The sequence below is a fragment of the Photinus pyralis genome, unplaced genomic scaffold (assembly GCF_008802855.1).
Source record: "Photinus pyralis isolate 1611_PpyrPB1 unplaced genomic scaffold, Ppyr1.3 Ppyr1.4_LG2, whole genome shotgun sequence".
In the NCBI taxonomy this organism is placed as follows: Eukaryota; Metazoa; Arthropoda; class Insecta; order Coleoptera; family Lampyridae; genus Photinus; species Photinus pyralis.
The window spans coordinates 51,128,243-51,152,232 of NW_022170403.1; the positions used below are offsets into that span (position 1 = coordinate 51,128,243).

Below are 23,990 nucleotides of genomic sequence, written 5' to 3' on the forward strand. Positions count from 1 at the left end.
TCCGTTCCAGCGTCAGTCCCCCAGGGCCGCACACCATCCAGCAGCACGCAACAACCTCCGCTAGCTGCAAGCAATCCACCACCACCCGCAGCAACCAATCCACCACCGCCAAGAGCATCTAATCCAGAACCACCACCACCCACGATCAACCACCCACCCAGAGCAGCTAGCAAAAGACAATCGTCTACGACCATCTTCCGGCCACAACCGCCTCAACAGCAGACGCCGCAAGTCCTTATCATCTCCGGCTACCAAATCCACCTAGAGCGCATTACTGGGTGGATTGTGAAAATCGCAGAGGCTTTCCAAGCGGGAAGAACCATCGTCCCACTGCTGATAGCAGCGTACGGCGACATCATAACCTTCTGCGATGGACAATAGGCCCCCAACACAGAGGCGCACCTTCACCGTCCTGCACTGGAACGCCAACGGCATACGCAACAAGCGAGACATCCTCAAACACCTACTGTCAGAATGCGACGTCGACATCGCGGCCATCGGCGAAACCCACCTGGCTGACTACATGCAGTTTAAATTACCCAACTACCATACGTACCGCACCGATCGACAAGTTCCGGCGGGGCGTCCGGCGTCAGGAGGAACGGCACTGTTGGTACATCGCAGAATAGTGCACGAACCAATTCAACTTCCGCCCACCACTTCGATCGAAGCCACCGGCGTGCAGGTTAAGCTAGGCAGCAAGAAGACCAACGTAGTCGCCGTGTACCGCAGTCCATCAAAACCGTTCCGACCGGAAGAAATTGACGACCTCCTACGCCAATGTGAAAGCAACATAATCGCCGGCGACCTGAATGCAAAGCACACGAGCTGGGGTTCGGTGCACCCAAATTCAGCCGGGGACACGCTCCACACTCACGCCACCGGGAAGGACTACGCGATCATCGGACCTGACAGCCCGACGCACATCCCCGGAGCCCCCAACCAAAGCCCAGACGTGCTAGACATAACGATACTGCAGGCGGTACCGTTTCCATATGAGATGGAGGTTATACAGGACATGACCTCAGACCATCTCCCAGTGCTAGTGACCCTCCACACGACTCCCGCAAACGTGGACGGGAAGCAAACCAGAAAAGCAACCAACTGGAAGAAATTCAACGAACGTCTCCAGCACACTGTCACCACAGGCAACCCGGTCATCCGCAATACGGCAGAGCTTAACGACTGCGTACAAACACTAACCAATGCCCTCCAAGATGCCATCGCTACCGCTACTAGAGAACTACCGGCCAGAGTCAGAAGAAAACTTCCGACCTACCTCCTTGACGAGATCCGAGTCAAACGGCGGCTAGTTCGACAGTGGCAGATAACGAGAGATCCTGCAATAAAGCGCGAACTAAACGCCAAACAAGCCGCTCTTAAAAACGCTATCAGCGCGTACCGCAATACCGAATGGAACGAGCACGTCGAACGAACCATCCAAAGGCAAGGCCACGCGTTCAGCATCGCAAGCGCCCTCACCAAGCGGAAACCACCAGCCTGCCCGCTTCAAGCCCCCGATGGACGGAAATACGACGACCGGGAAAAAGCCGGCATATTCGCCCACACGTTACGCGAAAACTTTACGCCCCACCCCGCCACGGACGTCAACCATACACAAGCGGTGGAAACTGAACACCTCAGAATCCGAACGCTGCCCACGACCAACAACATACCCCTAACCTCGCCGTCCGAAGTCAGGGATATGATACTTCAACAAAAACCGCGAAAAGCCCCGAGGCACGACGACATCACATACAAGGCCCTACAAAACATCACCAGAACAGTGTTAGCCTACATTACCCGGCTATTCAACTCCGCCATCGTACTCAAGCACTTCCCGGTTGCATGGAAGCAAGCGATAGTAATTATGCTGCCCAAACCAGGAAAGGTCCTCACCGACCCAAACAACTACCGTCCCATCTCGCTGCTTCCTGCACTGGGAAAAATATTCGAGAGGATACTTCTCGCACGACTGCTGCCGCTTATCAACATCCGACCCGAGCAGTTTGGGTTCCGGAAAAACCACTCCACCACCCAGCAAATTATCGGGCTCGTCGACGCTGTGGCCGAGAACTTCAACAGAGCGAAGTGTACGGTGGCGGCCTCCTTCGAGAACGAAAAGGCCTTCGACAAAGTATGGGTGCAAGGTCTCATATTCAAATTATCGAGAACTCCGAACATCCCGCTGGACTTCGTTCATCTCATCGACCACTACCTGACCGACCGTACCTTCAAAGTTCGAGTAGGCAACACATTTTCGGACGCCGAATCAGCACGAGCAGGAGTACCGCAGGGCGGCTGCCTGTCGCCCGTGCTGTTCAGCATCTACATCAACGACGTCCCGGTCGGTCCGGACGTCAAAATAGCCCTGTACGCCGACGATCTACTAATTCACGGCAACCATAGGCTACCCAACATCGCCGTACGACGAACACAGGAATCCATCGATACCATCATCAATTGGGCGAGCCGCTGGCGGCTCAAATTCAACCCCGCTAAAACTGAGGCTGTGATATTCACCAACAAAAAATTTTACCAGGACTACAACAAATTAAACGTCGCCGGTCAAGACATCCAATGGTCTCCCTCCATCCGATACCTGGGCGTAACAATAGACAGAAAACTGACCTTCAACCGACACGCGGACGAAGTATCCACCAAAGCTCGGGGAAGAAGAGCGCATCTCTACCCTCTACTCAGCAACAGCGCCCTTACCGTGAAGACTAAACTCGCGATCTACAAGACGTGCGTGCGCCCCATCATGACGTACGCTTCAGCAGGCTGGAAGACGTACGTCGGAAAATCCTACGCGAAAAAGATGGAAGCGGTGCAATCCATCGCCTTACGGACCATCTGCAGGGCAGATTGGTTCGTAAGGAACGAAGACATCCGGCAGGCCCTGGACATACCAACCCTATCCGACCACATCCGCTCGCTGGCCGAGAAGGTCTTCGAAAAACTAGACAAATCAGACGTCGACCACATCAGGAACCTCGCACCTGTGGCGGGCACACAGGAGCGAAAAAAGAAGCGGCCAAGGAGGGTGCTGCAGGAAAACGAATAATCCTCAACCACTCTTGTTCCCACCAACCGCGTCAGCAAGAGGTGACGCAGACCGTTGGAACCCTTGCCTAACAATCCTCACTGGTGGAACAGAGATGGAAATAGGACATCGCTCCAAGAGCAACACGCACACCCTCATAAACAACAAAAGAGGTAACAAGACGTCATGAACTACAACCAGCAAGCAGTAAAAGCTAAACAGCTAGGGCTGCCGAAATATGGATGGCCTGCGGCCATCCAGCTCAACAAACGAAGGGCTCTCTACCATGAGTACTGACAATAACCGATCAAAAGACAAGTCATGACATAACATAAATAACAGAGTAACCAACGGCAAACTCGCACGCATACACAAAATATACACAATTTATGTAGGCGTTGACAGCTGACATATTTGCACTGGCATAACAAAGACTGACACAAAACCAATATTCGGTCACTACATGACAGGGATCGACTAAACGAATTGATTAGCAATATTGGCAAGATGGCTCCCCTCGAAGACACAAAAAACAACAGTACATAAAATATATATCTCTGCGTATGTCAGTTCTGAACTTTAGCCAGCCTCTGCTACGTCAAATCGAGATATTAAATATCGGTATCAAATATCAATATCAAATATAGCACAGTAAATATTCGAAACCAGTCACCCCGCCAAATATTAATAATCATAATGACATAATCACCCGGTTCAAATAAATAGTAGGAGCATACATTTTAGTACAATCACATTACAACAATACAAAGGAACATGTCGTGACAAACATTGGTATCAAGTCATTAATTCACAATGCCAAGTGCAATATGTAACAATCAACCACCTAACGTACGTCACTCGCCCCCAGATGAGGCACCCTGTAAATACACAGTAACATAATCAGGTAAACAAAAGCGAAATGTGCTGCAATAAATTCAATTATAAATTAAAATGTAGTTCTGCATACTTGTATTGGGTATCGCCCCTAAGGGAACATACAGCATCTAAATATAAACAAAAATACGTAAATCGATCAGTAATTACCCAGTAGGCCCAGTATAATTAAAACTGCAATTTGTCTCTGGAATGTGTTATAAATGGCAATAATCAATGCGGTACGAGAATAAAGTTATATTGGCAAATAATTGGACACGATCATATCGTTATTAGAGGGATGCAATAGACGTAGAGATAAATAAAACGAGTACATCACCTTTGTAATTGTCGAAGGTGCACTCACTATTCGCAACGTAAAGATTTACTTCTGCTCTCAACAAAAGCACACATACTTCTGTCTAAATTTCCCCTTTGTAGGCAAATCCTAGACGAAAAAAATGTTAATATCGAACGTGCCCCGAGACGGGTCGATACGGATCATTAAGTTTTCTCGCATAGCTCGCCTAGCGTAATATTTGACACTTTTATTGTAAATCATGGCCCATTTCAATGTAGAGCAGAGAAGAAAAAAAACACGTGTTCCACGAAAACGAAACAAAGCGCAATCTTGACCTTTTTCGTCGCGTCAGGCTCGGATTCGGGAATATTTAAATCGAATTTTCGAGGGCTAATTCGGTTCCATCACAATATTCAGACGCCATCTTTAATTTCTTAAACATTATTTTTTTCTTTTGATTACAGGTGTCAATACGAATTGATTGACACCCCAATCACTAAAATCGGTGCAACTGTCTTGGGTCTACAAATTTTTGAAATTATGCAGTCGCCATTTTAGAAAAGGTCCGCCATTTTGAATTACAGTGGGTAAAATTTTCATTTCCTCGGATGAAATCATTCATTGGTCCCTAATTACTGGGAAAAGCGGCTTGCTTTCTGCAAAAATGCAGTTTCATTTTGTTAAGCCCTATGACTATTGAGGCGGTACGTTCCTGTAAAAGTAGGGTTAACTCATTCATTCACAAATAGTGCTGGCGGTACACGACGATTTTCATAGGAATGGTGCATTTAATGATGCAAGCATACCACTTTGCATAATTGTAGTATGGACCTTAAAAAATGATTTGACCCGTAGTTCCTGAAATTTCATCCCTTAGGATTGAAATTTCAGGGTGGGGGTTCAAGTTTCATGTGAAAAATGTTGAAAAATGTAAATTTAGCCACCAAGGCCTGTTTGTAGTCACCGCTGCAAGATTCTAATCTGTTGAACGCAATGCAATGGTCAGAATTTCCGACCACCGGAAGTCATGATAGACCCCCATTTTTAAAAATGACCGCCAAAAAGTGAAACTTAATGCTGAGCCCAAATGTTGGAGTGTTGGGTATCATTTCAAATGTTTTTGAGGTCTCTGAATACGTCTGTTACCACAAAAATACGAATAAACACACTATATAGCCTTTCGGCCGCGATATAGAGAAATATCGAATAGGCAATGGATGGTAAGTTTTATGAAAATAGGATGTGGCTAGGCAAGTTTCAAGTTTTCGAATTAATGATAACATAAAGGGTTTTTCATTAAGAGCGCTCGAACTTTGAAATGAAATAAAACAACCTGTTTAAGGGATATTACCACAATCTTTATAATATTTTAAAGGATATTCGATGACATTATTTATGGAAAATAATTTCAGTCAAATGGCCCCCTCGACTCCGCTGTAGACGTTGCATTCTGGTGGGCCAATTTTGGACATCTTCACTTAAACTGGGCTGAATTTCAGGAAGAAAGCGAGTTATACTGGTCTTTAGGGCAGCAATTGACAGTGGTTGGTCTCCATAGACTAGGGAGCTGACAACCCAAGTCTCAGCGCAAAATTCTCCACGTTGACGTCCCAGAAAGACCCAGTTCTTGCGCACTACGCAGAATGGGCTACCTGGGGTTTTCTCGCACACTGTCTCGAACGGCAATAGTATTCTCCAACGATCTTGCGTTTCTTTGACGTATACAGGAACTGCTTCATTAATTACTGATCCAGTTGTCTCAAATTTTTTACTTTGCAGGACGGCCATGAACGCCATAAATTGGACGCAACGCACAGAACGTTAGGTGAACGGAGCACTGATTTCGGTAATCAATTTTAACCATTTCTACGCATTGTTGAAGCGTGTAGCGTTCCATGGTGAAATGACAGGACTAAATATGTACTCATACCAATTTTGACAGCTATCGCTTTAGCAAACCCTTTATTAAGGTAGATATGTATTGATTTTAATGTAAATTAACTTCTATTTGTGGACATGTGCATGTCGGTGCTAATCATATCGACATATCCTCAATATCTTGGTCGGGGTCAATTTCTGTCTGGTTAGAACATTGCCCTTTGCACTTTCTGCACGTCAAGATACACGGCAGTTGGTATCGGCGGCAACAGCATCGCTGCGTCTCGCAGCCCGTTGTGCAGCCGCATTTATCCAAAACTCTGCAAGAACTCCAGATCTGCTTGGACGAAACGCTCTTCGTCTACATGGTTCCACCAGCCTACACGGTGTTCCGTGCAGCCATAAGGAGGAAGCTGATGGCCGCATCATCCTGCACACCAAGGATATGGTGGTCCATGGCGCAGAACGTGTTGTGATCCGGAGCACTGACACCGATGTTCTGATCCTGGCGATTTCGTTCTTCTTCGAACTGAAAGAGAAAGGGCTCAAAAAACTATATGTTCTCTTTGGATCTGGACTCCATCGTCGCTACATCAGTCTGCATGGTATTGCTCAGTGTCTCGGGGCGGCGAAATCAGTCGCATTGAGAGGTTTCCATGCGTACACCGGCTGCGACACGGTGTCTTTCTTTGGATCCATAGGTGCATTCGGCAGGCTTGCTTGGCCACTAGATGAAGAACCTGACGCCGAGATCATGCAAGCTTTGGGAAGGTTGACTGTATCTTTGTACGGTGTGCGGGATGGCTCATGTACTAGTGTTGATCAGGCGCTAAAACACCTTTTTGCTACACAGCATAAGCACGTAGGCGCTATCCCTTCAAGTCGTGGTGCCCTGGTGCAACACGTCAAACGGTCTGCGTACCAGGCAGGCCACATCTGGAGCAGGCTGCAGTCCCCCAACACCAGCAATGTGGGGCTGGACTAAGGAGAAGGACCAGTGGAAACCGCTCTGAACACTTGACCCCGAGATCTGGAGTTCTTGCAGAGCTTTGGATAAATGCGGCATATGTCGATATGATTAGCACCGACATGCACATGTCCACAAATAGAAATTAATTTGCATTAAAATCAATACATACCTTAATAAGTTATCATTAATTCGAAAACTTGAAACTTGCCTAGCCACATCCTATTTTCATAAAACTTGCCATCCATTGCCTATTCGATATTTCTCTATATCGTATAGGGTGTGTTTATTCGTATTTTTGTGGCAACGGACGTATTCAGAGACCTCAAAAACATTTGAAATGATACCCAACACTCCAACATTTGGGCTCAGCATTAAGTTTCACTTTTTGGCGGTCATTTTTAAAAATGGGGGTCTATCATGACTTCCGGTGGTCGGAAATTCTGACCATTGCATTGCGTTCAACAGATTAGAATCTTGCAGCGGTGACTACAAACAGGCCTTGGTGGCTAAATTTACATTTTTCAACATTTTTCACATGAAACTTGAACCCCCGCCCTGAAATTCCAATCCTAAGGGATGAAATTTCAGGAACTACGGGTCAAATCATTATTTAAGGTCCATACAACAATTATGCAAAGCGATATGCTAGCATCATTAAATGCACCATTTTTTTGTGTACCGCGGGCACTAAAAAATTCACTGCATAGAAAAGAAAATCTGTCTTTATTACGTTAGTCAAAAATCAAAATGTTTACTCTAAAACCGCCGAATACAGAAAGAAACTTAATTCTTGTTTCATAAATTAGTATACAATAGGGAGAATTCACATTTTTAGGTTTTCCTACAAATTGGTTCATTTCATTAATACATACAGCATTTTTCAACAAATCGAAAAAAAATTATTAACTAATTTAAGAGGCAGTTTCTAATCGCTAACCGCGAGAGGTTAGAAAACGTACCCTGGAGCGAGACTTTACAATAACACAACTACAATGCAATAGTCTACGACGGGGCGAACAACAAAGATGATAAACTACAACGCGATAATGCTTACTGGTTTATAAATATCTTGTCTAAGTATTGTTAATGTGCACTAGGATTCAGAGTGCAGTCTTGTCCTCGCGCCGGGGCGTCGGGCTGGGTTGTTTTCACCCTGGTTTCAGCGTGAGCCTGTTGGCTTTGGCTGTTGCAACTGATTAAGGCTTCACTTTCTCTCCGTTAGTTCAGGATACTCCTGGGCCGCTTTTTGATGGTTTGTCGAGTACCGGATATGAGAGCGACTGCTTGGATGTGGTCTGCGTCTGAGTTGTCAATGTAGCTGTATGTTTTTTTCCGCCAGCTGTCTCACGTGGTCTCTCAAGGTGGAGATGGTTAGGTCCACCTTTAGCGTCTCGTTCCGCACAAACCATGGTGCTCTGACGATGGTTCGCAAGGTCTTTGACTGTGCCGCTTCTAGTTTCCTCGCGTTCGTGTCCGATACGTACGTCATCCAACCAGCAGATGTGTACGTTAGGACCGGCCCTATGTAGCTCTTGTATAGCGTAATCTTAGTGTTCAGCGGTAGCGCTTCTGCTGCCAGCAGCGGGTATAGGGCCATTCTCGCGTTGCGGCTCTTGTTGATGGTGGTTTCCACGTGCTTGTTAAACGTTAGCCGCCTGTCGAGGGTTACGCCAAGGTACGTGATGTATGGCTGCAAATCTAGGTCGTGGCCGGAGATCCTGATCTTTGGTAGCCGGTTGTAAAGGCGGTTTCCGAATATGATGGCTTGGGTCTTCTGTGGATTGAATTTGAGCCGCCAGCGGTCGGTCCACAGAAGCAGTTCCCTGATCGCCGCTTGTACCTTCCGGATGGATGGTTGCCGTATATCAGGAGGTCGTCGGCGTAGAGCGCGTAATTAACGTTAGGTGGCTTGGGCGCGTCGTTTATTAATGTGTTGAAGAGGATAAACATCCTCCCTGCGGGACGCTAGCGTCTGCAGTTTTTCTTTGTGAGAGGTGATCCTGCACTCTCACTTTGAATGTTCTTCCGTCGAGGTAGCTGTGCAGCAGTTGGATGGTTGCCGGTGGTATATCCTGCGTTCGGTGTAGTTTGACCAGCAAACCCACTTTCCACACTTTGTCGAAGGCCCTTTCGTTGTCCAGCGAAAGGGCGACTGAAGTTTTTCCCTTGTCGGCGGCTTCGGCGACTTGGTCTATCAGTTTTATAATTTGTAGCGTGGTTGAATGTCCGGATCTGAATCCGAACTGCTCGTCGCGCATCGTGATCCTCGGGAGTAGTCTCGCCAGCAAGGCTCTCTCGAAGATTTTGGCCATGGTGGGAAGAAGTGATATCGGCCTAGCTGCTGGGATTTGTCAGGTTTTTCCCGGGTTTCGGCAGCATGATTATGACGGACTCCTTCCATGACTCCGGAAAGTGTTTGATGTACAGGATGGCGTTATATATTCTTGTGAGGCAAGCCAGCGTTGTCCTGGTCATGTTTTGGAGAGCGCGGTACGAGATTTGGTCATCCCCTGGAGCCCTTCTGGGGTGTTGTTGTAAGATTATCTGCTTAATTTCTTTGGGGGACATGTAGTTTAGCTCGTTCGGGTCTGGCATCTCTAGTATCTGTCGCATTTCTTCCTCAACTTGACGGTTGTGTTCCTCGTCCGCGGCTGGGTATGGGCTAAACACCTGTTGTAGCGTTGAGGCGAAGACTTCTACTTTTTCGGCGGCGTCGTATTTGTCCCCGTCGGGAGTCGTCAGAGGGTAGGCGGGTGGTTTCTTCTTTGTGAGAACTTTGCCGATTGTAAAGACGTGGCCGGTTTTTTCCAGGGTGCTGTCAATGTGGGCTGCTCACTCTCCATTGTTGTGCTGTCGAAGTTCCTCCTTTAGGGCTGCCTGTTTGGCGTTCACTTGCCGTATGACAGCAGGGTCCCTGGTAATTTGCCAGAGCCGTACCAGGCGTCTTTTCTCCCTGATCTCGTCTCTCAGGTATTGTGGTGTTCTTTTGCCTTGTTTGAACGGCTTCGTTTTTGTGTTGTCATTGAACGCTGTTTTAAGAGCCTCCGTCAGCGTTCGCACACCTTCTTCTAGCTCTTCTGGGTTTCTAATCGTGGGATTGCCTGTGGTGATGGTACGCTGGAGCTATTCGTTGTACTTTTTCCAGTTCGTCGTGGTTTTCTTATTGACTCGTGCCGCACTCGCCGGGTTTGCGTGTACCGTCATGATGATTGGCAGATGGTCGGAGGCTCCACTGTATATCGCTTCGATTTCGTATGGGAACGGTAGGGCTTGTAGCACCGTGACATCTATTATGTCGGGTTCGTGGTTAAGGTTGTAGGGGATGTGGGTGGGGTTGTTCGGGCCCACTAATTCGAACGTTCGTTGTGAATGCAGTTGGAGTGTGTTGCCGGCTGGGTTGGTGGATCTGGAACCCCAGTTCGGGTGTTTGGCGTTCAGATCGCCTGCCATTATTGTGGGATCTTTCAGTGACAGGATGTCGTCGATGTCTTCCATCCTGAGCGGAACCCTAGGGCTTCTGGATACTACAACGTTATTGGTAGGTACCCCTTCGATTTTAACTTTCACCCCCGTGGCTTCCATGTTGTTAGGAAGGTTCACGGTTTGATGCATCACTCGCTTGTGTACCATTATCGCCGTACCGCCTCTTGCTGGAGCTCCATTTGTCAACGGCCGGTCTGTTCGGTATACCGTATAGTTTGGCATACTGAACATCGTGTGGCTGGCGAGGGAGGTTTCGCCAATCATGGCTATGTCCACGTTGTTGTCGGACAGGATATGTTGGAGGACGATTTTCTTGTCTCTGACGCCGTTGACGTTCCACTGCAGGATGGTGATTTTTGTCGGGTGTTGGTGACGTTATCCATGACACGGGCGGCAAATGTCGGTAATAGCTACCAGTATTAGCGAGATGGATAGCTCGTCTGCTACTGTATCAGGTCGGTGTGGACCTCGTACCCGAGGAGCTTGATGGTCTGGGCCGGCTGCTTCCTGGCGAAACTGGCGGCGGGTGCCGGACTGCCGGTTCGTTGATGTGTTCCCGCAGGGAAAGTTACGGTTGGTGTTCTTGATTTCGGGACCGTGCCGGTTTTGCCTCTGGTTTGTGAGTGTGTTCCCGTGAGGAGGGGTGTAGCCACGGTGTTCTGATTTTCGGGATCGTGCCGGTTTTTCGGGTTCCTTTTGAGGATATGGCTCCTGTCGGTGCTGCGGTTGCAGTGGCGGGTCTTGCGGTTTCCCCGGTGACGGTTTCGTTGAGTTGTAAGGTTGTGTCCTGTGGTTTGACACCGTTATGTTTCCTGGTGGCGTTCCTCCTCTTCTTGCAAGTGGTGGCCTTCTCCCATCTTTCATCTTCAGAGGAGGATGCGGTGTCACTTGTCGGAGCCGGTGGTTGGGGCCGAAAGCTCGTTGCGGGGGTTGCAAGTAGAGGGACGTGCGTTCGTTCGTGGACACGCTGTTTTTTGTTCAGCTCGGCGGCGTATGCTAATAGTGAAATTAATTAATTATAGACTGTGTTTGTGACTTTATTAAAGTGGTTATTTGTTCAGCTTATAAATGTAAAGGCCGTAGTGGCAAAAAGAATTTCGTTTCAATGGCAAAGATTTGTTTGGTAAATTTTAGAGTAAACCGTCTTTTTCATAATTTTTACACTTTCCGTTATTATTCAGTACTTGGCTTTACATATTATGATATGTAGCAAAATACGTTGTTAGTAGTTTTCATCATTTGAAATCGCTTAGTGGAACTTTTCATTGAAAAAATTGGATTAATAGTACTAGCGGTATACCAAACGATACTGCATTTTCTTATACCAAGGTGCCACTTGGTACAGCTGTTCCTTAGAGCCATTTAGACGATTTGGCCCGAAGAACACTTGACATTTTCCGTGTGGGTAGATTTTAGAGGGGGTGGGGGTGATTTATTGTAACATTTTTTAAAAACTAAATATGGCCTAGAGACGAGATCTGGGTGTCGATTTCGTATGATTTTAACCCGAGGAATCCAATGGTAGCGCCACAAATGTAATCCGGATACAGGAAGTTCGTGAAAAGCCGCCATTTTTAGAAAATGACAGACTTTTGATCGAATTATATTTCTAAGGCACACCGGGTCGTGTAAGGTGTCTAGAGTTATGTTTTTGGGGTCAGGGAATTCATTTATGATAACAAAAATAACCTACTGGCATCGGAACTGCATGAGAGGCTTCCCTACTGCACTTTTTGAGGACGTCGAACGCGGTGAAACCCAAGATATTCCAATGTTTTAATACCTATATAAATTTGTAATATTTTATTTAATAAAAATACACATTAACAAAACATAAAATATATTAAAACATGGAGTAAAAAATTTATAAGCCTATGAAGGATCACCAAGTACATCGCTGACCTCCTCTGAGATTGCGTTATCGCACCACTGAAAGGGAATTTCACATACCGGGTGAATATTTTAAAACCGAACGTAGGAAAGTAACATGCGAAAAACGTTTTTTGCCGATCGTTTCTCCCGATGTTAACTTAGAGGGTTTGTAATGACACCAATCAAAAGAAGATTTTTTTTTCATCCAATGATATACGAATTAGCTTATTTTCAGGTGTATTTCTCATTGATTTTATCAAAAATTCGGCAATAAATCCAATTAGCAAAATCACGTTAAGCCATGGAGATTTCCTAACGAATTGAAATAGGTTTTCACATTCACGGAAAACAAATATCGCGTACTAGAGAAAATATTTCCGCTGTAAACGTTGTTTATTATAAATACTTTTTTCTCAGTGAACCGCATTTTACAAAAAAATTAATGCCAGGTGTCATAAATTGATATTGATTTCGACGTTTGAATCTGCTTTTTGTCTTAGTCATGGCTAAACATAATTTGGGAAGTGGATTTCTGGAGTTTTTGATAATAGAGTGAGAAATACACCTGAAAATGAACTAATACGTATATCATTAGACGAGGAAAAAAATCTTCTTTCGATTGGTGTCATGATCAACCCTCTAAGTTAACATGGGGAGCAACTATCTACAAAAACCCCTTTTCCTATGTTAATTCCCTATGTTCGTTTGGGAATATTCACCCGGTATAAATATTAAAGGTTCGGTAGTAAATTAGGTATATCCGAAGGTATACAATATTCTTACCCTTTGTTTGAGCAATCTCACATACCTTTTTGGCATGCAGGGGAACATGGCAATCCGTGTCGCCGGCAGTTGCACCGAAGGGTCTCGCAGCCACACCTGTCCAGAGCACGGGCTGCCTTCCATACTTGTGGCAGCTTGGACCACAGAACCTGCCAGCCTTTGGCTTCAAGATTCCATCCCCATCCTTCTGGACTTGTAGAGCTTCTCATCACTTGGTTTGCACATCCCCAGATATGGCCAGCGACATACGCCGCCCTCCTTATGTGCTCCTCCACCTCTTGCTGCGGCGACACGGATTACCATGTTCCCCGGCATGCCAAAAATGTATGGGAGATTGCTCAAACAAAGGGTAAGAATATTGTATAAGTACTTTCGATATAATTTACTACCGAACCTTTAATATTTATATGTAAAATTCCTTTTCAGTGCTGATAACGCAGTCTCAGAGGAGGTCAGCGATGTACTTGGTGATTCTTCAACGGCTTATACATTTTTTACCCCATGTTTTAATATATCTTATGTTTTGTTAATGTGTATTTTTATTAAATAAAATAATATAAGTTTATATATTAAAACTTTGGAATATCTTGAGTTTCACCGCGTGCGACGTCTTCAAAAAGTGCAGTAGGGATATTATTTCATTTCATACCTTATCGCTTACGGAATCATGTTTTGTTTATTAAGATGAGAAGGTATTCAATCGTTAAACATTTGTGTTGAAGGTGTAGGTGCTATGATTATGATGTCACTATCCATATTCGTTTACCTACGTCTATGAAAAGCGAAATAACCTTTGGTACTACAATCTCAAACGTCATTTTGACAACATATGACGCAAACGGGTTTCCCTTACCTCTTACGGATTTACGTTACCGCTTATTTCTTATTTCGTACCTCATACCGTTACGGAACTCTGAATCGGCCTTAAGGGTTATTTGTGTTTTACATACGGCGTTGTACGGTTATTATTTCCAATGCCTCCGATAGTTGCAAGGATTGTGAAATCTGTGAATTTTTTTATATAAATCCTTGAAAAAGACGAGTTTCTATAAAACTGGAGACGGGGAACGTAAAACAAAGCAAAAACAGGAACACAAGGAGCAAAGTGATTAACAAAAATGACGTGAAGCCCAAACTGTCAAAACAGTACCATTGGGTGCGTTCACCAGAACCAAACGTGTTTGCGCTTTGATTACGTTTGCAACCATAAACTGTTTAGGCGCACGTGAACGATAGGGTGCGTTTGCCAGAACCAACTGTTTGCAAACCGTTTGCGCTTTTTACATAAGTACGTTTACTGAACGCGTTGCTAGTTGTTAAACTGTTTGCAAGCGGACGCCATTTTTTGAATCGCAATTTAAACTCGCTGAAAATCACAAACATGTTTGTAAGGCAAGCATATTTATTGGTTGCGTTCACCAGAACCAACTGTTTGCAAACCGTTTGCGCTTATTACATAAGCATATTTACTGAACGCATTGCAAATTGTCAAACTGTTTGCAAGCGGTCGCCATTTTTTTAATCATAATTCAAACTCGCTGAAAATCACAAACATGTTGATCAGGCATGCGCATTTGTCCTAAGCGCACAATTTGCCTGGAAACCACACGTCAAATTTAATTTGAGTGAAATTTGAGAAAACCGTTTTGTATTCTTTTTGTAGATTTCAATAAAAATATGGCAACCTTTCTACAGTTTAAATACATCCTGCTATACGAGATGAATTGAATTGTCCTATAGAAAATCAAGATGGGAGTATTAAATGCGTATTCACTGGATCCTTGAGTAAATGGTTATAGTTGGTTATAGGTTATAGTGTTGCAAGGCAGAGTTTGATGGCCAGCAATCTACTAGAAGACGTTTTTTTTGGAGCCTTCATAAACCGCATATGAAGGGGTCAGTACAAGTCCAAATGAAATCGAAAGCACTCAGCCAGTATAGAGATACTTGTGTTAATCATTAGTATACGAATAATGTACCCTAATTAGATTCGAAGAGAAGTTTGGTGTGGAACGATTTCACTACAAAGTTATTAGGTACTCGCCGAGTATTTCAAATTTGACATTCGAGATCCAAAAAGGAAAAAAAATATTTGGTCAGAAATGTAAGACGTGTTTCAAGAAAAAGGGCATGATGTGTTACATGAAGACTTGAATCGGAAATTTCGGGATAATTATGAAACCACAATAAAAAGAAAACTGGTTGTGGTAGGCTGAAGTAATACTGTTAAAATATCTTCTTTTTTGTCTGGCAACTTTGTCGTGGGCAGTGTACGTTCGCAGTTTCTTGCGTTTTTACGGATTAACAGCACCATTTATTGATAGGAAAAAGCTCTAGGTATCAAATGACACAAAAAGTAAAAATGACTTCCATAAGAAAAAACAAAGCTGATGATGGTTAACCGGAGACGAAACGTCAGACTAAAAATTTAAAACTAGCATCTTGTATATGGAAAAAAGTGGTCACAATTATGTGCCGTTTATTATGAAATATCTTTTTAAATAACTTAGGTAACAAATAAAAACGATTTTGTAAAATGTCATTTTTTTTCTGGATATCTCCGAAAGTAGTCGGAATTTTTTCAGTTTCAAAACGACATTTTGTTAAGTATCAAACTACTCAACCTTGCCAACCTCTATTTCTTACAGTTCCCGAGATCCCCATGGTGGCCCTCGAATCTGAATCAGCCTGTATACATGGAATGCTCCCTTCTTCATTCATAATTAAATTATTCGATTTATCTCTTACAGCTTTAAAGCGCATTGTGCAATGTGCAATTATACAATTTTTGGTCGTGATGTATAGGTACTAGTAATTTAAGCTGAATTTATAGTTCCGTACCCGCAACGCCGTACCGTAACGTTTGGAATTAAACCCTACTTGTTGCGTGTGAACATTTATAGTTCGCGTTAACGTTGCGTTAGAACGGCTACGGTACGTAGGGAATGCCCAAATTTTATTTCTTACGGTAAATCGTGCTAACGCGCTTGTCTTCGGTAGTACTCGGATAATTCAAACAGTTGAGTTTATCCTGACGTTCGTTTCGTTTATTTACAATAATTATTGACACTTTGTTGGTTATTATTATTTTGAAATGCACGTTACTCTTACTGACAGATGACATAAGTTCGTGGCGCAAGCTCATCTCTTACCACTACGGTAACGTAAGATTTTACGGTTCCGTTTTTACGTTCTTACGGCTACGGAACTATAAATCCGGCTTTACTCCAATTTCACGCATAAACCTATATGCCGATGGTTTAAACAAATATGCGTGCCTTACAAACATGTTTGTGATTTTCAGCGAATTTAAATTGCGATTCAAAAAATGGCGTCCGCTTGCAAACAGTTTAACAACCATCGACGCGTTCAGTAAACGTACCTATGTAAAAAGCGCAAACGGTTTGCAAACAGTTGGTTCTGGCAAACGCACCCTATCGTTCACCTGCGCCTAAACAGTTTGTGTTTGCAAACGTAATCAAAGCGCAAACATGTTTGGTTATGGTGAACCCCCCGGGCCCAAACCCAAACCCCCATTGCATAAATGTATAAAGATGGCGTACTTTAAAGAAAAGCGGAAGTAGGTACCTATGTAAAGTTGTAAGGAGAGTATCAGAAAGACTCGAAGAGTAGTCGTAAAATCAGTTGAAGACAATAGCCCACAATCACCTCCCGAACGCAATGACTCAATGAGTCTCGCATAGATGGGGACCTCTCACAAATAGGAGAAACAAATAAAAAATCATTCCATAGAAACATTTGAGCACACAGCAAAATTATCAATTACACCGAGTAAAATTTCATATATACCGCTTCATGCGAATAGTAATCGCGAGTAAGTTTATCGGCGACAGCCAGGCGAGTTTAGGAAGCGTGGGTTGCGAAAAAGTAGACGCGAGTTGTCAAGTTTGCGTTGGTTCTGTTCCTGATATTCAATGCGGCAACGGATATAGTGTCCCAGATAGGACGCACCATAGGGTAACGGCAATGTATTCTTCGCGAAGGATCCATGATGCCTTTGAAATGAACGTTCAGCGTACTACTCCAATTTCTTTCTATCGGATCGTTGAATGCCAACTTCAAATACAAATCAAAGGCCTGCTGCAGTGCCTGATTTAGAGTACTTGCGGTTGCGGCCCTAGGACAAATTAACCCGAGCGGCCCCCGCCCCCTGGAACTTCCTAAAAGTGATCGTCAGAGCTGAGCATTGTGAGCAAGTCACCCGTTTTGATTGCATGTGGTTAACCGCTCACTGAGCGGATGGTGACCGAGAACTATACCCTTATATTGTTTTATTAAATATTTTTTTCTACGACCTCCATAAAAATGAGGTCATAACGTATAATTTAGAAGCATAATATAGTACCCATTACCTACACCCGTGCGTAATGAAATAAGTTAGAATAGATCATGTACGTTTGGAAGTTTAGTTTTTTGGTTTGCATTTTGTTGTCCTAGTTTGATGTACATATTTCTTGTACTTATTTGTGTTATGAGAATCATATGTTTAATTATGCAAGGTTTTTTTTGTTAAATTTGTGGTTAGGGTTTTTTCCGCGAAACCAAGCTTAGTGCATAACGAATTTCATTTTTCATATCTCTTCGGATGTACAAAACTTTTCATTTTTTTCCATTCCCTTCCCAATTGTGTCTCATGTCCCAACAAATAAAAAGAACCGCCATCATCGTACCATTGGTACCACCCAGTCCGAGCTGTACAAAAAATGTTTTTAAACAATTTTACTTGTGCCCACACTCTTTTAGAACTCACGAGCCGCTCTGACGTTCAGTTTAAAACGACGATCAACCTTTTGTTTCAAATCAAATAAAACAATGTTGTTTAAAAATTTATTGTAGATAGTTATAATTATTCGTACCACTTTTTTTTCTTAGTCGTATCGGCCGAATTTGCATTTAGAAGCGTTTGTTTGTAACTATTAACCAAACTCGCGAAATTATCATCCTTTTTCATCTTGTTCAACTTCTGTTTCAAAGGTTTCGTTTTCTTCTCTTTCTGCTTCACTGGTCGCCTCGCGATTTCCATCCTCTTCATCTTTTTCTCTTTTTTAACTTGCTCGTGGTGTACTTGAGCTTGGGTGCGTAAATTAAACTTGCTCCTCATCTTGGAAGCACCGAAGGATGCTTTTGTGCCCGAAAATTTTTGCAAACCCTCCTGCGTATCTTCAGCTGGCTTGTCTTGTTTATATCTTTTTTCTTTATCTTTTTTGAAAGGTTTACTAACTGTATTTGGATCGTAGCTCTTGCTGGTAGGGTTTTTCAATTTCGAATTTTGTAAACGTCGCTCTTTCGCGCGCAATTTTGATCTGTTCTCTATAGAAAATGCTATAATCGGACGTTTTGTTGGGCTAAATATATTGGGATTATTATTCAAAGCGCGAAGGGCGTGTAGTGCTGCATCATGTGTTGTAAAGGCAACAAATCCGAACTCTTTAGATCTTCCTATGCCATTTGCATCTACATCACGCATATTTCTCATTATCTTTGCCTCCTTGAGGGTTCCAGGGTGTTTACACTGTTTTAAAAACAGCTGTTTCAGTTGGGCATCACTCCAACTAGGGGGAATATTGTGCACCACCAACCTAGTGCGAGCTACAAACATATTTAAATTCCTCAACATTTGCGTCTTGTACTGTTCAATTTGTAGTCTCTTGGTCATATCTGTCGCGGACACTGATTCGGCCGCTTTAGTTCCTGCCAAGATAACACCTTCCTTAACAAGGTATAAGTTTCTCGAATCTCTTGGACCTTTCTCCTTCTTTTCTGATTTTGACTTTAATTCATCTTTCGATAGTGCTCTTTCACATTCTAACACACTGTTCATCAAAGTGATTCCCTTGTTCGCCAGGCAAGCTTCTGCATCTTCTTTGTTCTGTGAAAAATGTTTTACTGTGAAAGTGTGAGGATTTTAACTACAGCTCTAGTCTTCCCCCTGTCATAGAATTTCAGTGTTTTGCTGTAAAATAACAACACACAGTTCCTGACATAAAATGAGTGCCTAAAATGACCTGTTCAGTGCAAGCCAATATTGATCCTCTAAATATGGCAATAACGCCGAAGAGGAGAACCAGATTGATAGCAGTTACTCATAGACACGCCATGAATTCCAAACAATCTAAGAACTACTAGTTAGGTTTGGAACATAGTTACCGTACCCTCAAAAAGCAAACCAAGTTTATTTCCATTCAGAAAAAAGGTGTGAATAGAGAGGGTGATATGTGGGTTGCCTAAACTTCATAGTTTATCTATAAAACGCTCAAATCAGGAAACTTTACAAGTTGAAGACTTGAGCCGACCTACATTAGCCATTACCTACCTTAAATTTGACAAAAGCAGTTCCTTTCGAATGTTCCGTTAACTGATCCATGCAAATGACACCATAGTACAATGGACCAAACTGCGACATACACTCTTTTATATCTTCATTAGTAGCAGCAAATGGTACATTTTTAATAAAAATAGTCTTCCCTTCATTTACATCATTGGAGATCTTTCTAGGTTTTTCTTCGTCTTTTACTTCAATTTCTTCATCAAATTCAATATCATCTTCATCTTCATCATCTTGATTTTCTTCATCACTATCACTTGACTTTTCAGATTCTCTTTCTTCTTTAGTAACATCCAAGTCTTCGTCTTCTTGTTTTATATCCTCCTCCTTTATTTCAACCTTAATTTCAGCATCATCCAATGGTTCATCTTTAATTTGGACAGGATCAGGAGTCGTAGTCGAATCTTTCTTCTCGTACTTATCTTTGGGTAACGCAAAATCACACTCAATATTGCGGTTCAAAAACGGTTTCCCATTTAAATGATGCCTGGCCTTAGCAGCCTTTTGAACAAGTTTAAATTGTACAAACCCAATACCTAAAAGTACTCCGTCTTCCTTCTTCAACAGCTTAACCTCATCAATTTCGCCGAATTTTTCAAAATGTTTGCGGAGACCTTCTTCGGTCGCTTCGAAAGGTAAATTACGAACAACCAGCCGTGCTCGGTGCTTGTTTTTCTTGGACAATTTCCTTTTTAAATTGATCTTTTCTCTGACATACTGATTTTTCTTTTTCGGTTTACCTGAAGACAATACTTTAACCCTATTTTTTTCAAAGAAATTATCTACCTGTAGGCTCCATTTTTCTTATACTCTACTTGTGTAATGAGACGGCTTAAAGTTGTTGTAGGGCGTTCGGTCCAAATATCAATAATTTTTAAATTTGGAATTAAACATTTCATAACAAACTTGACAGCAAGCACGTGGAGTAATGTGGCGGTGTCTGTTGTACCAGTAATTACTATAAATTTTTCAAATCGCGACTGCAATACAGTGTACCGCAAAGAATGTTGGCATTATAATATCATCAACTAAGGGCCGGTTGCACAAAGACAGTTTAAACCTAGCTTGGAATTAACCAGTGGATTACGGTCTAGGATTGGTTGAAATTTGACGTTTTGTCAAATTTCCACTAATCATATGTCTTAATCCATTGCGTTAATTTAAACGAAGTTTAAACTGCGTTTGTGCAACCGGCCCTGAGTACTCCATTTGTTTAAAGAGTTCTATAATATTATAGCGAAAATTTTTGCAAATGCTTGTTATACATTACGGAAGCCCAAGTACATGACATGACAGTAGTACCATTGATTATACACACTGGTTAGTGTGTATAATAATCACATATTTAAAATTAAATATACTAAATGGTAGTAGGTACCTATAATTATTGTTTACGACTTTTCAAAAGGAAATCGTAGATTAACAGGAAAAATTTGTTTGAAGATTTCATCTCAAACATCGCAGACATTTCATTTCCGAACGCATTTTTATAAGCCCTCCATATATGGTCCATCCAGGGTCCCAAATCCGGTAAGGTTTGTATTTTCAAGTTTAAAAAAAAATTATTTTAGGACTATGTATCAACTACAATATTGGGTTTCGAATAAGTTATGATTTTAGGAGGCAAAAATATCACCGCAAATATTCCATTCAATCAATTATCGCTTAGAAGACTGTGCAAATGTTAAATGTGAAAAACATAAAATATGAATCGTGCATTTACTGGTTTGTTGCGGTTTACTTGTAATTTTATCATATTATCTAAAATCATAATATTAACATAATTATGTAATTACAAAATAATGTGCTATGTTTTGAGTTCACTCTGTGTATAGCTGCACCATTGCGTTCATGCAATACAAGAAACACATCCAAATAATTTGAAAAATGGCAAATGTCACAGCAAGGGGCAGTAAGTAATCAATAATTTGAGTTTGATATTATTATAAATTAAAAAAAAATAGTTGCCCTCACAAAATGTTTGCGAAACAGAAACCCCTAATGTAAAATACACATGCGGGCATGTGAAATACTTAACCTCAATTTCGTAAACACGTGAAATTTCGTATTTGAACAGGATCGCTATCTTTGTTTACCAATTTTGACACAATGACTGAAACTGAAGGTATAGTATTTCTTTACAGCAATTCACTTAACGCTGTCCTTTTTAGACACTCCAACGTTGTGCGAAGGGGACGATAATGACGACTCTGATGGATGGGACGAGATGGAGGTTTCTGGGGAACAAACTACATGTTTATTTTGTCCTTCGCAATTTCTAACGATCGCAGTTGCTCTAGATCATTGTCGTAGCGAGCACAAGTTTGATTTACTCGAATTGAAAACAAAGTATAATATGGACTGTTATTCGTTTATTAAGATGATTAATTACATAAGGCTTCATAAACCTGATCCGCATATTATCACGGAATCGTGTGTGGCACTTTGGGAGGACGATGTTTATTTGAAACCTGGAGAAATGGAGCCCTGGTTAATGTATGGTAGGTGGTTGTTTTACCTTGGGACTTCTACTTGTGTTAGTTACGAAAGTGAATTCTATTTGGCACATGAAATTTCCTTGTACAGTCACTGACAGAATTAATGATCCTCTGAGACCTAAAAACTCTTAAAAGAGACATCTCAGAACACAATTTTGAGAATAAGTAACAGTATTTCTTCCAGCTAGAACGGAAGATTTGGTATTGAATATTCTGAAAATTAATTCATAAATGTAATAATATACAGGGAAAATCGAAAGTTAGCGGCTCCGGAAGTAAAAATAAAGTTAGTTGTATGATCCCCTAGATGATCCGTTTGTTATGCATATAACATACTCCAAATTTCAATTAAAGATCTTCAAAGCAAAAGAGATGCACTCTGTGTTCCTTCCAGTATCAATAATAGGTTTGTTTTTATAATTGGCGTTAGAAAAATTATGAAAGGAAACGTTGAAAGGTAATTTCTTCTAATTTAGTGCCATAACTTACTACAGGCTTTATCACAGTTGCAATTCAAGCAGTATATGCAGGGTGTCCCACAACTTATTTTTAATGGAACTCATAATACTGAGTGTTTTTGTATTTTTCGCACGTTCAATTGTTTTTGTCATTTCTGGTTTAACTGGCAATTGGTTTAATTTTCCATTTTTACTTAGTTAAGTGTGTATATGTTGTCACTGGAAAAAATTAGAGAACTACAACTTTTGGGTGCATAGCTCCCAATCGATTTGGAAAAAATGTTTTGTCCCTTCTTGTCACTCAATGTTTAAGAACACATAATTCGCATGGGTGCAACACAAATATTTTAAATGTTAAGTAGTGAGAATAATGTAAAGGAAGCATTACAAATCTATGAGTACCTATGCATTTTTAAAGCATTTATCCTTTTTCATTCACTGAAAATTGAAAACGAGATTTTAGGTCCAAGAATAAATGAGAATGTAGACAGAAACTCATTTTTCAATAAGATTATAAAGATCTGAAACGATTAGATTGCTTAGTAGTCTAATTTGTGTTTTTGGGTTAGTCCAAAATTCGAAATAAATACTTACACGTGACATTATTTGCGTCATCTTGCAAGCAATGTAATGCGGATTTCTTCAAGTGAATACGCTTTGAAGAAACCCGCATTCTAGTATACGCGTCGTGATATACAGGGTGTCCTTAAATATGATGTAAGTACTGAAGTGTCTAAATTTTGAGCTTATCGTATGACTAAAAATTCATATAAACAAAGGCTCGCAAACGCTTCGTTACTGATGTACAGGGTGTTAAAATTTCACTGTACACTTTACAATTTAAACCTTTTAATTTGTGAACATATGTAAATACTGAATACAATTTCAAATGCGAACTGTCAAGACTATTAAAACAAATCCAAATAAAGCCTGGGCCTACTGGACAATTTTACTTTCATTTAGCTAACTAAGTACCGAAAATTAATTTTTTTTCTCTCGATAACGGGTGCAAATACGAACGAAACCATAAAGTTACCAAACAAATCAGAAAATCAAATTCTTATTTTACATGAAACCTGAAAAAACAACACCCTGTAGATTCTCATCACCATGGATATGACCAACGATGTAAGTCCTTCAGGGTCACTTATATTTCAAACGTGAGCAAATTGCAGGCGCCGGCCCGTGTGGCGTAGTTCAGTTAAAGCTGGACTGTGGTGCTAAGGGTTCCCTGGTTCAAATCCGGGTTTGGGCATGGACATTTGTAAATGTATAGTGGGTTGGGTTGGTAGAGCAGCTTTGCCTAAAACCCCGCCCACTCAAAAATAAAGGCAAAATAAATAAACAAAAACCACGAAAAAATCTTGAAATTTTAACACCCTGTACATCAGTAGCGAAGCGTTTACAGTCCTATCTTTTAGTCATAAAATAAGGTATATTTACATTATATTCAGGAACACTCTGTATCACCATCATAGTATT

The 23,990-nt window shown here is 42.0% G+C and overlaps 2 protein-coding genes across 2 annotated transcripts; one reads left to right on the plus strand and one right to left on the minus strand.

Moving 5' to 3' along the window:
* Nucleotides 1-18,040: 18,040 nt before the first annotated feature.
* On the minus strand, nucleotides 18,041-20,503 carry LOC116164243 (RNA-binding protein 28-like). The gene is made up of 3 exons (XM_031478387.1): nucleotides 20,339-20,503; nucleotides 19,541-20,292; nucleotides 18,041-19,096 (listed from the first exon to the last, which is right to left on the minus strand). Exons 1-3 carry the CDS (start codon nucleotides 20,349-20,351, stop codon nucleotides 18,074-18,076), a joined length of 1,788 nt encoding a protein of 595 aa, XP_031334247.1. The 5' UTR covers nucleotides 20,352-20,503; the 3' UTR covers nucleotides 18,041-18,073.
* A 904-nt stretch (nucleotides 20,504-21,407) lies between these two features.
* Nucleotides 21,408-22,160, plus strand: LOC116164292 (protein arginine N-methyltransferase 3-like). The gene is made up of 2 exons (XM_031478442.1): nucleotides 21,408-21,677; nucleotides 21,724-22,160. Exons 1-2 carry the CDS (start codon nucleotides 21,662-21,664, stop codon nucleotides 22,143-22,145), a joined length of 438 nt encoding a protein of 145 aa, XP_031334302.1. The 5' UTR covers nucleotides 21,408-21,661; the 3' UTR covers nucleotides 22,146-22,160.
* Nucleotides 22,161-23,990: the final 1,830 nt, after the last annotated feature.